Source organism: Pseudorca crassidens, chromosome 16 (genome assembly GCF_039906515.1).
Source record: "Pseudorca crassidens isolate mPseCra1 chromosome 16, mPseCra1.hap1, whole genome shotgun sequence".
Lineage (NCBI taxonomy): Eukaryota > Metazoa > Chordata > Mammalia > Artiodactyla > Delphinidae > Pseudorca > Pseudorca crassidens.
In genome coordinates, this window is record NC_090311.1 from 73,609,275 (window position 1) to 73,623,184 (window position 13,910).

Consider the following 13,910-nt stretch of genomic DNA (forward strand, 5'->3'; position numbering starts at 1 on the left):
CATAAGCTTCCCTTTCCCTCGCCACTACGGTCACAAATAAGAAAGTAACAAGATCAGTGTTTCAGTAGGAATTCCAGTCCACTGTCGTCCAGTTAACCACACTCATAACAAGAACTTCAAAATAATTTACATTCCATGTGATGAGTAGCTCTAATAAAATGAGATTAAAAGAAGACAATCTGGATGAAAAGAAACAAGAAAATTGACCAATTTTGTGGTGTTTAGTATCATTTAGCAATAAAAGTCATAGGGAGAAGGGGCAGCAAACACAAAACTCAAGAGCAACAACAAAAAAGCTAGACCACAAGAGATAACGCTCAGCTCACACAATCATCGCGTTTTTAATTGCTTGGTGATAGTTTTCCATTATCTCCTAGTGACTACATGCATTTTTAATGAAGTATACACAACAAAGTTTCTTGACACTGAGGTTATCCTTGAAAAAGAAAAGCTATCCATAAAAGTATATACTGGCAGATCATTAGAAAATACTATGTAATTTTGGAAGAAATAAGGGTCCTATATTTCCCTTTCTGACCATCCACACATTAGTGAGTGTCCTCTAGGTTAAAGCAGAGGAAAGGCCAGGCAAGGGAAATGCTCAGCCTAAAAGAGTAATCAAGTGTGTTCTTCACTGCGTAACAGACGGAGAGGAGAAGAAGCAGTCAAAAAAGGAAATCCAAGTTCCTAGCATATTGGAGGGGAAAACAATCAACTGTTAAATCTGGTACATAAACAAGAAGCCTAAAGTGTACGCAGTGGGAGTTTATGTGTTGAAAACACATTATTATATGTGGAGACAGTGACCATGACTCATGGGCACCGAATGAATAGTCATCCTTGACATCGTTAAGTTGCCACAATATCATCTATAGTAACATTTCTATTACAACAGAATACTTAAAAATATTATTCTGTTGTTGGATAAAAGGTTGTACATTATTTTTCATTATGATAATCCTCCCCAAATATTGCTATTTAACAAATACTTGGGGACAAATATGATAGGGATAAAGGTTGATTTTTCTCCCCAGGAAACCCGCAGGGATTCCGCAGCCTCCGTTACCAAAAATTTCTGCATCTCTCAGGATTTACCTTTCTTGGATTTGGCGCCAATCTTCAGTTTTGATGGCCAAGCAATCTGCGTATTTGTTTCCTCCATGATCTGTAGCAAAAAATTAAGAGAAAATTATTGATTCAATTAAGAACCTGTACTTACAGATTTTTTTCCCGGAAAAAATTATTTTCAAGTCCTTAGGCTCATGTTGATGCAACAAAATGATCTCCTTTTAAAACAATGCAAAAAAAAAAAAAAAAAAACCCTTGGGGGAAGGAAAGAGATGCATTTTTATAAGCCTTTAATCTATTAGAAATATTCACATATATTTTGTTACTCCCAGCGTTCCTCTCTGTGATGCTCCAGAATTCTAACGTAGAGACGAGACCAAAAAGTACATGAACAAGTAATTAACCCAACTTGTTGCCAAACCATCCAAGATGCTTGTGCTGAATAAAGCAATCACCAACAGATTGCAACACACCAAACATGATCCTTGTCATACAGAACGATGTGGGTTAGGCCTTCCTAAATGAAGCTTTTTTTTTTTTTTCTGGGGGAAAAAAAAAATTAGCTTGCTTTGGACACATTTGTGTTTCATTAAAACTGATGAAAAGCCTCTAAACGGGACATCACGTCATAAGGCTGCATTTCCCATCATCTTTCGCCTCTCTAAAATGGCATTTTTGCCACAGGTCTTTCGCAGTTACACGCACCTAATGCTGGCCAGAAGGACTTGAGACCCAAACGTGCTGAAGCCCAAGAACAAGTGATTCAGGCGTCTGCAGAGCAAAGGAAGTCGACAGTAAATGTGAGAAAAATGAGTAACCGAGAAAGGCGAACCCTTCATTCTTCTCCACTGTTATCACTTAAATTAGCCTAGTTTAATGTCTACTTTCATACCATGCATATAAAATTCACCCAACAACTGAATAAAAGCAAAGAACTGAACAAATCAGTACGCAAATGACAGCAACTACCACTTATGGATTTAGAGGTAACTAAACAAATTAATGGTGAAGGCAATGAAACGCATGAACAGCGCAATTAATAAAAAGTACCTCCGTGTTGGTTATGTTCTGGGCACAAGGCTAAATGGTTAACATGTTAACATGCATCATACTTCACTTAATCCCCTTTATCAGAGCAGCAAAGGGCTTGCAGCAGATGTTTCGGCCTGTCAGCCCACAGATGCATTCTTATGCAATCCGCCATAAGTTTTTTTTTAATGTAAGCCAACATTTTTAAATCTGGGAATTTCACAGAGACATTTCTGTTTCTCTGGAAAACGTGGCAGATTTAGCACCTGGAGCCCACATTCCCACATGGCAACACTTGGCTGGCACTGAGGACCAGATGCCCCCTTTAGTCAGGGTCAAGAGATCCTGGGCTGCCCTCCAACCCCCACTGGGTCTCCCACAATGAGATCAGGAGCCACTTACCATTCTCATCACTGTGTCTGTATTACTCAACTGGCCATTTATCATGGTGCCTGCACTGCTGTTTTTCTTAACAGAAATAGCTCCCTACAGCCATATCTCTATTAAAAATTGAAAAACAAAAGTGAGGTCTTTACAAAGTCGAGGGACTGGCCTGGCCCTGGAGGTTGTTTGCCCCAACTCTCCGGATCTGGCCCCTGCCCCTTCTCCTCCCATCTATGCTGTCCTTGCTCACGTGTTTCATCGTCTTCTCCATGAAACTGCTTAGTTAACTGTAATTCTGTATCTTTAGTTTTTATTGGAGTATAGTTGATTAACAACGTTAATTTCTACTGCACAGCAAAGTGAATCAGGTATAAATATAAATATATCCACTCATTTTTGGATTCTTTTCCCATGTAGCTCATCACAAAATACTGAATAGAGCTCCCCATGCTATACAGCAGGTCCTTATGAGCTATCTATAGAGAAAGACAAATACCACATCAAGTCGCTTCTATGTGGAATCTTAAAAAAAGGTACAAATGAACTTATTTACGAAACACAAATAGAGTCGCAGATGTAGAAAACAAACTTACGGGTACCAGGGGGAAAGGGGAGAGGAGGGGTAAATTGGGAGACTGGGGCTGACACATAAATCCGTATTTTAAAATAAAATAAATTATTATCACCCCCCTCGACTGAGGCCATACAGCCTCCCCAGGAAGGCGCCCAGCGGACCCCCTTCAGGGCCCCAGCTGCCCCCTTCCCCGGCTCCCCCTCCCGCTCGGGCACCCTCCCAAGCAGCTCACTGTGTTCGATTCCTTCCTAACCCTTACCACAGTCTGAAATTCTCCTGTTTTCTGTGTTTACTTGTTTATAGTTTGTCTCTGCAAAATAAAAGCGCTCTACCCTGCACACAGCAAGCGCAGATCTATTTGGGCAAATGAATCTACATAACACCCTTAGGAAGTGGATTTCTTTATTCCTCTGCTGCTGGGAAGCGGCAGAGTGGGGATAAAAACCCCAGACTGCTGACAAAAACCGTCCTTTTAACCACCATACTGTACTGAATATAGGGCCTCCATCTTTAAAGAATGTGTATATACACATTTGAAAACATGCTTTAGGATTTGTGCAGACTGACTGGTTTTAAGAACCTACAAATATTTGTCAAAAGCCTCCCTAGGTGCCCCAAGTGCCAGGACCCATAGCAATGAATAAGAAACAATTCCTGGTGTTCGCGAGCTTACAGTCAAGTCAGGGACACAGACAGACAAAAAAGGCAACTACCTGACAATGGGGTGGGTGCTGGCACAGGGCCAGCTCACAGAGGTGACTCTGGCTCCTATCATGAAAGGTCGGGGTTGGGGGAAGGTTAGCAAAGGGCTCCCCAAAATATAACCTGCAAAGTCACTCGAGTCCTGAAAGCCAAGTTAAAGTAAATTTATGAATGAGTTCATCAGTCACTAAACGAGGGCAGGAAGGCCCATTTAGGAGGGCTTTGTCATTGGTCACATCTTATCACCTGTTAGCTCCAGCTACTGTACACATATCCGCATAGTGACTAAAATCAGACTGCGAGTTTTCCTCTAAGGTGACTAAGGCACCTTAAGAGATAAAATGGGAAATTAAGATCTTACTATTTATAATGCTATTGGTGGGGAGGCAGAAAGAAAATAATCTATATACTTTTTGTGAATGAAATAATTTGGCCATTTAATCCAGTAAATTACATCAGGTTCCATAACTATAAGACTTAATAAAGAAGCTTCCTTGTCAAACACAGTTGGAAGACATAACTTCCTGAAATCTTAATCATCTGGAGAGCTTCCCAGAAACCACCCTGAATATGATCATCTCTTTTTATTAAACAGCAATAGAGGGACTTCCCTGGTGGCACAGTGGTTAAGAATCCACCTGCCAATGCAGGGGACACAGGTTCGATCCGTGGTCCGGGAAGATCCCACATGCCGCGAAGTAACAAAGCCTGTGTGCCACAACTACTGAGCCTGTGCTCTAGAGTTCGCGAGCCACAACTACTGAGCCCACGTGCCACAACTACTGAAGCCCACGTGCCACAACTACTGAGCTCGCGTGCCACAACTACTGAAGCCCGCGTGCCTAGAGCCCGTGCTCTGCAACAAGAGAAGCCACCGCGATAAGAAGCCTTTGCATGGCAAGGAAGAGTAGCCCGTGCTCACCACAACTAGAGAAAGCCCGCGCACAGCAATGAGGACCCAACGCAGCCATAAATAAACACCAACAGATGCTCCATAACAGAAAATCATTTGCCACAGAAAATATCCTATTAGCAGGTAACAGCCATCAAGTTGAAATGCCTTCTTTACACACACTCCCTCTAGACCTCACACCAGTCCAGTGTCTCTATTGTGTAGTGAAGTGATGGGGCCCCCAAAAATTACATTCAACCTACCCACATCCACACTGTCTTTGAGAGGAAGAGACAATATCCTAAGCTTAGTATCCTTAATTCTAAAACCAGAGTTCTATCTTCTATACCACATGATCTCCAAAGTCCAATGACCTGCAATAAATGTCAAATTTTTTAGAGAAAAAATATTATTAGTTATTGGAATTTGGCATCTGGAGCTGACCTTTCCCATATGACTAGGAAAAAAAAAAAGGCAATTCCATTGACTGTGGCCAGCCAAGGCCAACCTCACAGGCCATTCACCAGGCTGCAGTCCCCACACGGAGCTCTGAATGGATGCCTTCTCCGGCATCCCTTTATACACTCATCACTGTGTTGAATCTAGTCATGAAAGGCGGGTGGCTCGAGAATCAAGGACCAGCTCTGCCGCTTTCTAGCTATCATGTTGGGCAAATTACTTTCAGCAGCCTCACTTTTCTCCTCTGTACAATTAATGACTCACAGAGTTGTCGTGCTTCGCTAAGAAAATATGTGGAAAACCCAAAGCACAGAGCGTGGCACGTATCGATTGCTCGGTAATACCGTTGTTGTGTTCATTCCACATTGATGACCTCTGGCCAGGCACTGTCCTAGACACTAGGGATACAAGAGCAAACAAGACCAGGCTGCCCTCCAGGAGCTCGTGGTCTAGCGAGGAGAATACTAGTTAACCCACCATTAGGTACTGGGTGCCAAGCTGCAGAATGGGGAACGGCAACAAGAGCGTACTGAAGGGATCCTAACCCAGCAGTGTACTGTCAAGAAAAGTTATCTCAAGGAAAGGCCTATTAACACTGTGACCTAAAGGAGAAGGAAAAGTTGGCTAGTTGGGGAAAGGGGGGAGAAAGTGACCAAGGCAGAAGAGGAGTGTGTGTGTAGAGAGTTCTAGAAGGAAGGAGAGCAGGTACCCTGGAGGGCTGAGGGGGATTCAGTGCAGCAGAGGCGCTTCGAAGCCCCCTCACACCACCGAGCCAGGGACCTTGTCGTGTGTTTTCTCCAGCTGCCCACGGCTCCGCACATGGGCATGCACAGTAGAGACTTGAAGACACGACACAAAGTCAGCCAGGACCTGTGCTCCGCTATCACCTGCTACAGGTAAACTCTGAGAACCAGCGGGGTAACTACCCACAGGCAGTCAGACTCCCCATAGGAAGTTATCAATGAAGCTTTTTAAACCAGCCCCTCTGGTGACTCCAAGTCAGTTCCCACAGCTCAGACATTGCACACTGGTCATTGGTTTTCACCTCAGCCAATTACGGGAGCAGCACTAGCAGCAGAGCAGAGTAGCAGTAGGGCGCATGCTCAGGAGGAGGCAGCGGAAGCGGTTCTCCCCTGGGGGTGTGGGTGGAGACTGCTCCAGGAATTCCAGGACTGGAGCCGAGTTACTGCAACAGGGGGCTGACACGCATGTCCCCTGGTAGAAGCAGGATACGGGTGGGGGTCGGGGAGTTCAAAATTCAGAAATCTCGGCACGCAGCAAGTCCGAGGCTCTGTCTCTACCATGTTATGCTTAAAAAGATGTCCTAAATGGTCATCAAGACAAGTATTGTAGATAGGGAAACTGGAAAAGGTGAGGTCAGGAAGCTTGTGGCTGAAATTAGAGAAGCCACAAAACCTCTCGGAAAAAAATGACTATCTTACATCTCAAAAAAAAAGAAAAAAAAATCCTAAAGTGAGTTCCATCGAGTTTTTTTTTTTACTCTTATCATGGCCCCTGTTTCCACCTTCACAAAACCAAAGCTTAAACAACAAACTACTAATTTTGAATCATGCTCTATAAACATCAAATCACACCTTAAATATTTTAAATACTTGTTTTAACTCATAATTCTGGATGTTGTAACCTTAATAGAGCAGCTAATGAATGGAGGTCAGAGATAAAGCTAGGATTTCTCCTAGCGGCAAAAAAAAAAAGAGCTAGAAAGCTTACAGGTGAATTCTACATGTTGTTAAAAAGATGTCCCAGGGCTACCAGACGACCCTGACCTAAAGGCTTTCTTTCCTTTTCACAGAGGTCATGTCCTTGAGTTGAACAAAAGCTTAGGTGGGGACACAAGTCATGTCAAAGTCGCTGAGAAGACTGGGCTGTGGATGTAACAAGTTCTTAGTGCATCTAAAGGGTCAGCACGTTGGGAAAGGAGATGAACAGAAGCGACTGTCACAGGAGCTGCGGGCAATCTCTCACTGTCTTCAGAAAATCCAGAAGATTTAAGAGAGAAGTGAGAAGTGAGAAGAGAAGAGAGAAGAGAGAAGAGAGAAGTGAGAGAAGAGAGAAGAGAGAGAGAAGAGAGAAGAGAGAGAAGAGAGAAGTGAGAATTAAAGTGACATTTTTTTAAAAAGCATGGAAACAGGAACACTGGAGCAGTTCATTCTGTGGATCTTATAATGTATGAAAACACTGACACCTTTTCAAAAGGATAATATACACTTCCCACAATCCAATTAATTCCTGCAAAACTTCACAATGAAATCAATTCCCAGAAACCCATGATATGCCCTAATTTTTAAGCAAATCAGGATGATGTCCAAAAACTTCAGTTTGCATTCAAGGAATAATTCAATTAAGTGGCTAACACTGACCAACCCCTCTCCAAAAAATAAGTTGTTGATGTCCCCCAGTTGTGTGACATTTGAATTGAAATTTGGGAAACATGCTTAAAATGAACTAGTGCTTCCTTGTGAAACAAAATCTATAAATACCCTGATGTCAGTTAAGCTAGGAATGCCTAGGTATACAAAGCCACAAAACCTCTGAGAAGGAAATGACTATCCTCGGTCTTAGGAAAAAAGAAACCTAAAGTGAGTCCCAGCTGGTGTTTTTTTCCTAAATTGTATTATTGTTCTGGCATCCACCTTCACAAAAATCAAAGCCTGAAGAACAAATATCTGATGTTGAGTCATTTTCAATAAACATTAAATGATACCTTGAATATTTTAAAGACTTGTTCTAACTCATAATTCTGGATGCTGTATGTTTATAGCACCTCAAATAGGTCAGTGTCAACTTCTGGACAGCTTCACTCTCAAAAGAATCTCTTCTCAGTCCTACCAATTTCTGCTAGGCTTCTTTAGCTGCTCTCATAATAGGCAGCAATTCTACAGGTCATGAGGAGAGAGGAGATTTTGGAGGAGTCCATCTAAAAATATAATTATTGGAAAAATAACTTTTAAATTTCTGTTGTTAGGCTTACTGTACTCATTACTTACAGGGGACTAATTATTAAAATGTAACCTAATTCTTATGCTAATCTCAGATATAATGAATTGCAAATACTTATATTAACAAGAGTATGTGACCTAAGAATACCAATTTTGAAATATATGAAGCAATTAAAATTAAGATTGTGGATATTAGGCAGAATACCTATTTTTATAGTTTATCTTTAAAGGGTACTTCGTCATGAAAAATCTGATCAAGATAGAAGCTGATAATAGCTTTGGAAACTAAAGAGCCATCTTAACATTCTAATTCATATTTGCTTTTCATAAACAGGGAGTAGTTTCCTTGATCAAAGAGTCACAGCATTGCTTCTTATATTAAAAAGGTACCTAATAAACATGGAATCATATATTCTTATTTTGGTTTTAGTTTCTGTGGAGTAAGGGAGGGAAAGAAGGAAAGGAGGGTAATGTTTATATAAGCTGGAATATAGAAGCTTTTTTTTTTTTTTTTTTGCAGTACGCGGGCCTCTCACTGCTGTGGCCTCTCCCGTTGCGGAGCACAGGCTCCAGACGCGCAGGCTCAGCGGCCATGGCTCACGGGCCCAGCCGCTCCACGGCACGTGGGATCCCCCCGGACCAGGTCACAAATCCGTGTCCCCTGCATCGGCAGGCGGACTCTCAACCGCTGCGCCACCAGGGAAGCCCAGACGCTTTTTTCTGGTTGGAAGAAACTTCTATCAGCTATTGAAAAAAATTATCACAGATTTACATGGAATCATTTAAATAATTTCACTGTCCTTAAATAACCTGCCAAAATTAGAATAAAATAAACAAGCATAACTTAAATTACACATGTAGTTTCACTCATGATAAAAATAATTTCCATTTATATTCCTCAATGCTCAAGTCATAGTAGATTTTTTCCATCTCCCACAAATTCCAGATTAGCACACCATGTGGAAAGAGAACATATCTATGAATGCTCACTATACTACAACATTCTGAAAGTCTGCAGCAATTACAGGATAATATCTTACAGATGAAGGAAACCTTTGCCAAACCAACAACATTCTACTAATGTGCTTATTTCACCAAATTCTTCAATCCAGACGTAAAGTTAAAAATCCACAGGTGAGTAATCAGCATGTCAGATCAACCTGAAACAAGTCTATTTATGCTGACTTTACTTGAAATATTTATTCTTGGACCAGGAAAAGAATGCTCGACATTTATACTCTAAACTACTGAAAATTCATCATTCAAAATGCCTACCAGCTGGGCGCCATCTGCAGCCTGCTTCTCCAAGAAACCAACTCTTGTGTGCTCTATTTTCCTTGTAACAATTGAGAAATAAGGTCTATCTTCAGGGAGGAAGCTGTTTCAAGGTGCTTCACATACTGATGGATTAGGAGTCAATTTGCTGAACTTCACCGCGAGGGGAGCAAAGCGAGAAAAGAGCAACTAGAAGACACTGAAAAGTGGAGATGGGAAAGTAGTGAACTTCTCACACGAGGGGGTGTCTAAAAGCTGAGGATACTGATTTTGCTGAGACATTAGAGGCCTCTGATGTATTTCATTTTAAATCCAAGAAATGTATCTCAGTGGTTCGGTTATTCATCATTGTCAGAACAACTGCTCACATTTGCCTGATGTTCACATACACTTACCATGTACTCACAACAATCTTGTAAACCATTTTTTATAGATAAGGAAATCAGGATTCAAAGAGGTTAAGCAGCAGACAGGCATGTGGCAAAGCCCCGCTAGACGATTAGTCACGTGACTCCCCAGGCAAGGGCAATTTCTGCCTCACTTGGCTTACGAAGGAAGGGGAGGCACCACACACTCATGGGGAGATGGCTCCAGAACTCTGCCATGAACACTGAAGTGCTCACCAGCAGCAGAGTGGCCGCCCCTCAACATTCCAATTAACTAATGACAGAGTGACCCTATCCCCACCCCGAGCACATACGGAGAATGTGGGAAGCATTTTGGTTGTCACAGTGACACAAAAGAGGGCCACACTGGCACTCAGTGTCCAGCACTACAGATGCTGTACTTCCCACAAAGGGCAGGAAAATCCACTCAAGATATCCATAGAGACAGTCCTGGCTTTGCAAAGTTTTGATACGCATGGATTTTAATTACCACAGCTCAGTTCAACACCACCAATTCCCCAATATTACATTCCAGTTACCAAATTCTATTAATTGTGATTGTGAGTAGTTGCATCAAATAGAAATTCCACTGCCAGCTCTTCAGCTCACAAATCACTTCATATATAACAGATGCTCATGTCGATCAGCGATCAGTCATGTTGCTTCTTTCAAAGTCTGTCTCTGGTTTCTCATGGGACGTCTGTAATCCGTTCACGCATAGACACCAAAGGAAGGAATTGTGCTGACTTCCTGTCTTCCAGTGATAAAACCAAGTGACATGAAAATGGATAACCCAAAGTGAAAACTGGCCAACGAAGATGAAAGTGCAGCAAAGAAATAAAAAGTTATACTGCTGGACTTGGAATTTGAATCCAATGTCAATGGGTGTAGAATCAACAGCTGAGGGCTTCCCTGGTGGCACAGTGGTTAAGAATCTGCTTGCCAATGCAGGGGGCACGGCTTGGAGCCCTGGTCCGAGAAGATCCCACATGCTGTGGAGCAACTAAGCCCGTGCGCCACAACTACTGAGCCTGCACTCTAGAGCCCAAGCACCACAACTACTGAGCCCACGCACCACAACTACTGAAGCCCATGCACCTGGAGCCCGTGCTCTGCAACAAGAGAAGCCATTGCAATGAGACGCCTGCACACCGCAATGAAGAGTAGCCCCTGCTCGCCAAAACTAGAGAAAGCCCGCGCAGCAACGAAGACCCAATGCAGCCAAAAATAAATAAATTAAATTAAAAAGAATCAATAGGTGACAGCAGGAATAATGAGACTGCCACTTTGTGTGAGACTCTGAATACACAGCCAGAGGAACTTAGTGAAGACAAAGGTATTGAAATTTAAAAATGAAAGCTGTAGTCACAAAAAGGATGAAGATGTCCCAGGGGAGGTGATGCCAGCACAATAACTCACATTAAAACCACTCTGGGACACATCTCACAGCTTTCAAAGTACAAAAGATGAAATGTTGGAATTTGATACAGACTTATGATGCTGACAATTCAAGGCACAGAAAAGATGCTCTCTCCACACTGTAAGTCAGGGGTCCCCAACCCCTGGGCCACGGACCAGTACTGGTCCATGGCCTGTTAGGAACCAGGCCACACAGCAGGTGGTCAGTGGTGGGTGAGCGAGCGAAGCTTCATCTGTATTTACAGCTGCTCCCTCCCCATCGCTTGCATTACCACCTGAGCTCCGCCTCCTGTCAGATCAGCCACAGCGTTAGATTCTCATAGGAGCGCGAACCCTACTGTGAACTGTGCAGCATGCGAGGGATCTAGGTCGCAGGCTCCTTATGAGAATCTAATGCCTGATGATCTGAGGTGGTGATGCTAGCACTGGGGAGTGGCCACAAACACAGATTATCATTAGCAGAGAGGTTTGCACAGAGACCATAATAAATCAATTGCTTGCAGACTCATATCAAAACCCTCACAGTGAGTGGCAACTGAAAACAAGCTCACGGCTCCCACTGATTCTGCATTATGGTGAGTTGTATAATTATTTCATCATCTATTACAATGTAATAATAAGAGAAATAGAGTGCACAATAATGTAATGCACTTGAATCATCCCGAAACCACCACCCCCCACCCCCAGTCCGTGGCAAAATTGTCTTCCGTGAAACTGGTCCCTGGTGCCAAAAAGGTTGGGGACTGCTGCTTTAAGTTATACAACAAAAAGAAAGCTAGCGCTGTTGCAACTCGACAAGCTTTTTACAAAGAAATGAAACACGTTAATTCTCAGTATTTCTAATGTTTAAATATAGTGTTCTGAATAAATATTAATTTTACTGTTTTTTCATTTTCCTATACATTTACGACTGTTAGGAACAGATTTTTTTTTAATGTTTTGACACAAATTTTTAAAGGTTGCATATCATTCCATTTTCCCATTGATTACTAAAAGGGCTTTGCACAGTTTCAGCTTGCAAGGTCGTTTTTAGGGTCCCACATCACTCTGCAAGGTGAAGATTACCTTTTTCACCCCATTGAAAATCACTGATAAAGAGTTTCAAACCGTTCACACTATAGGCAGGTTTAGCTCATTTATTTCAGAAAGTTCAGAGAACACTTAGTTATCCATCAAAACCTAGCTCAAATGTGCGCTCCACTGTGAAAACTCCTCCAACTTTCCCAGGCAAATGTCAGCTCGCTCTCTCCCTCCTCACCCTCACTTTGGTGTGGCAACATTATCGTGCTGCTTTCTTTGCTTAGGTTGCCAGTCCCACCAATGAACTGGGCTCCTGGTGACCAACAACTGTATCTTGTTCATTTTTAAACATTAGAATCTAGCACTTAGGATCTCAATAAGCATTGGTAAAGGAATTAGCAGTGATAAGAAAGAGATCATGAAGGGAAAAGGATACTTTTTTCCAGACATAGAAAGTATTTTTCCTCCTTATCTTTCATTAATATTTTCTGCACTTATTTTCTCTATTAAGACAGATATTTGACTTCCTGAATCTGCCTTCTTTCTCTTATCATTTTCCTCAGCTTTTTAAAATCACGTTTCTCAGGAAAACCTCCTGCACTGCTTGTGGGAATGTAAATTGGTACAGCCACTATGGAGAACAGTAGGGAGGTTCCTTAAAAAACTAAAAATAGGGCTTCCCTGGTGGTGCAGTGGTTGAGAGTCTGCCTGCCGATGCAGGGGACATGGGTTCGTGCCCCGGTCCAGGAAGATCCCACATGCGCGGAGCGGCTGAGCCCGTGAGCCATGGCCGCTAAGCCTGCACGTACAGAGCCTGTGCTCCGCAACAGGAGAGGCCACAACAGTGAGAGGCCTGCATACCAAAAAAAAAAAAAAAAAAAAAACTAAAAATAGAATTACCATACGATCCAGCAATCCCACTCCTGGGCATATATCTGGAAAAGATGAAAACTCTAATTCAAAAACATACATGCACCCCAGTGTTCACAGCAGCACTATTCACAACAGCCAAGACATGGAAGCAACTTAAGTGTCCACTGACATAGGAATGGGTAAAGAAGATGTGGTACATATATATAGTGGAATACTACTCAGCCATTAAAAAGAATGAAGTAGGGCTTCCCGGGTGGCGCAGTGGTTGAGAGTCCGCCTGCCGATGCAGGGGACACGGGTTCGTGCCCCAGTCTGGGAAGATCCCACATGCCACGGAGCGGCTGGGCCCGTGGGCCATGGCCGCTGAGCCTGCGCATCCGGAGCCTGTGCTCCGCAACGGGAGAGGCCACAACAGTGAGAGGCCCGCGTACCGCAAAAAAAAAAAAAAAAAGAATGAAGTAATGCCATTTGCAGCAACATGGATGGACCTAGCGATTATCACACTAAGTGAAGTAAGCCAAAGACAAATATTGTATGATACTGCTTATATGTGGAATCAAAAAAAAAAGGATACAATGAACTTATTTATAAAACAGAAAGAGATTCACAGACATAAAAAACAGACATGGTTGTCAAGGGAGGGGGGCGGGGGAGGGAAGGGTTGGGAGTTTGGGGTTAGCAGATGCAAACTGGTATATATAGAATGGATAAACAACAAGGTCCTACTGCATAGCACAGGGAACTATATTCAATATGCCCTGTGGTAAACCATAATGGGAAAGAATATGAAAAAGAATGTGTATATATATATATATGTGTGTGTGTGTATTAAAAACTAGGTCACTTTACTGTACAACAGAAATTAACAC

At 42.5% G+C, this 13,910-nt stretch overlaps 1 protein-coding gene and 1 pseudogene across 15 annotated transcripts in view; both read right to left on the minus strand.

Moving 5' to 3' along the window:
• Positions 1-13,910, minus strand: part of BICC1 (BicC family RNA binding protein 1) — a 302,473-nt gene that overhangs the window by 122,478 nt on the left and 166,085 nt on the right. For 13 of the 15 annotated variants that reach the window (XM_067710906.1, XM_067710905.1, XM_067710904.1 and 10 more), the window contains one exon: positions 1,096-1,165. In XM_067710906.1, coding sequence (XP_067567007.1) covers positions 1,096-1,165 — 70 coding nt within the window. Of the gene's footprint in view, positions 1-1,095; positions 1,166-1,380; positions 1,400-1,773; positions 1,793-13,910 lie in introns of those variants that run through there. The other 2 variants (XM_067710915.1, XM_067710918.1) reach the window with 2 other exon arrangements.
• LOC137209484 (5-hydroxytryptamine receptor 3C pseudogene) overlaps positions 6,177-13,910 on the minus strand; it is a 28,536-nt pseudogene continuing 20,802 nt past the window's right edge.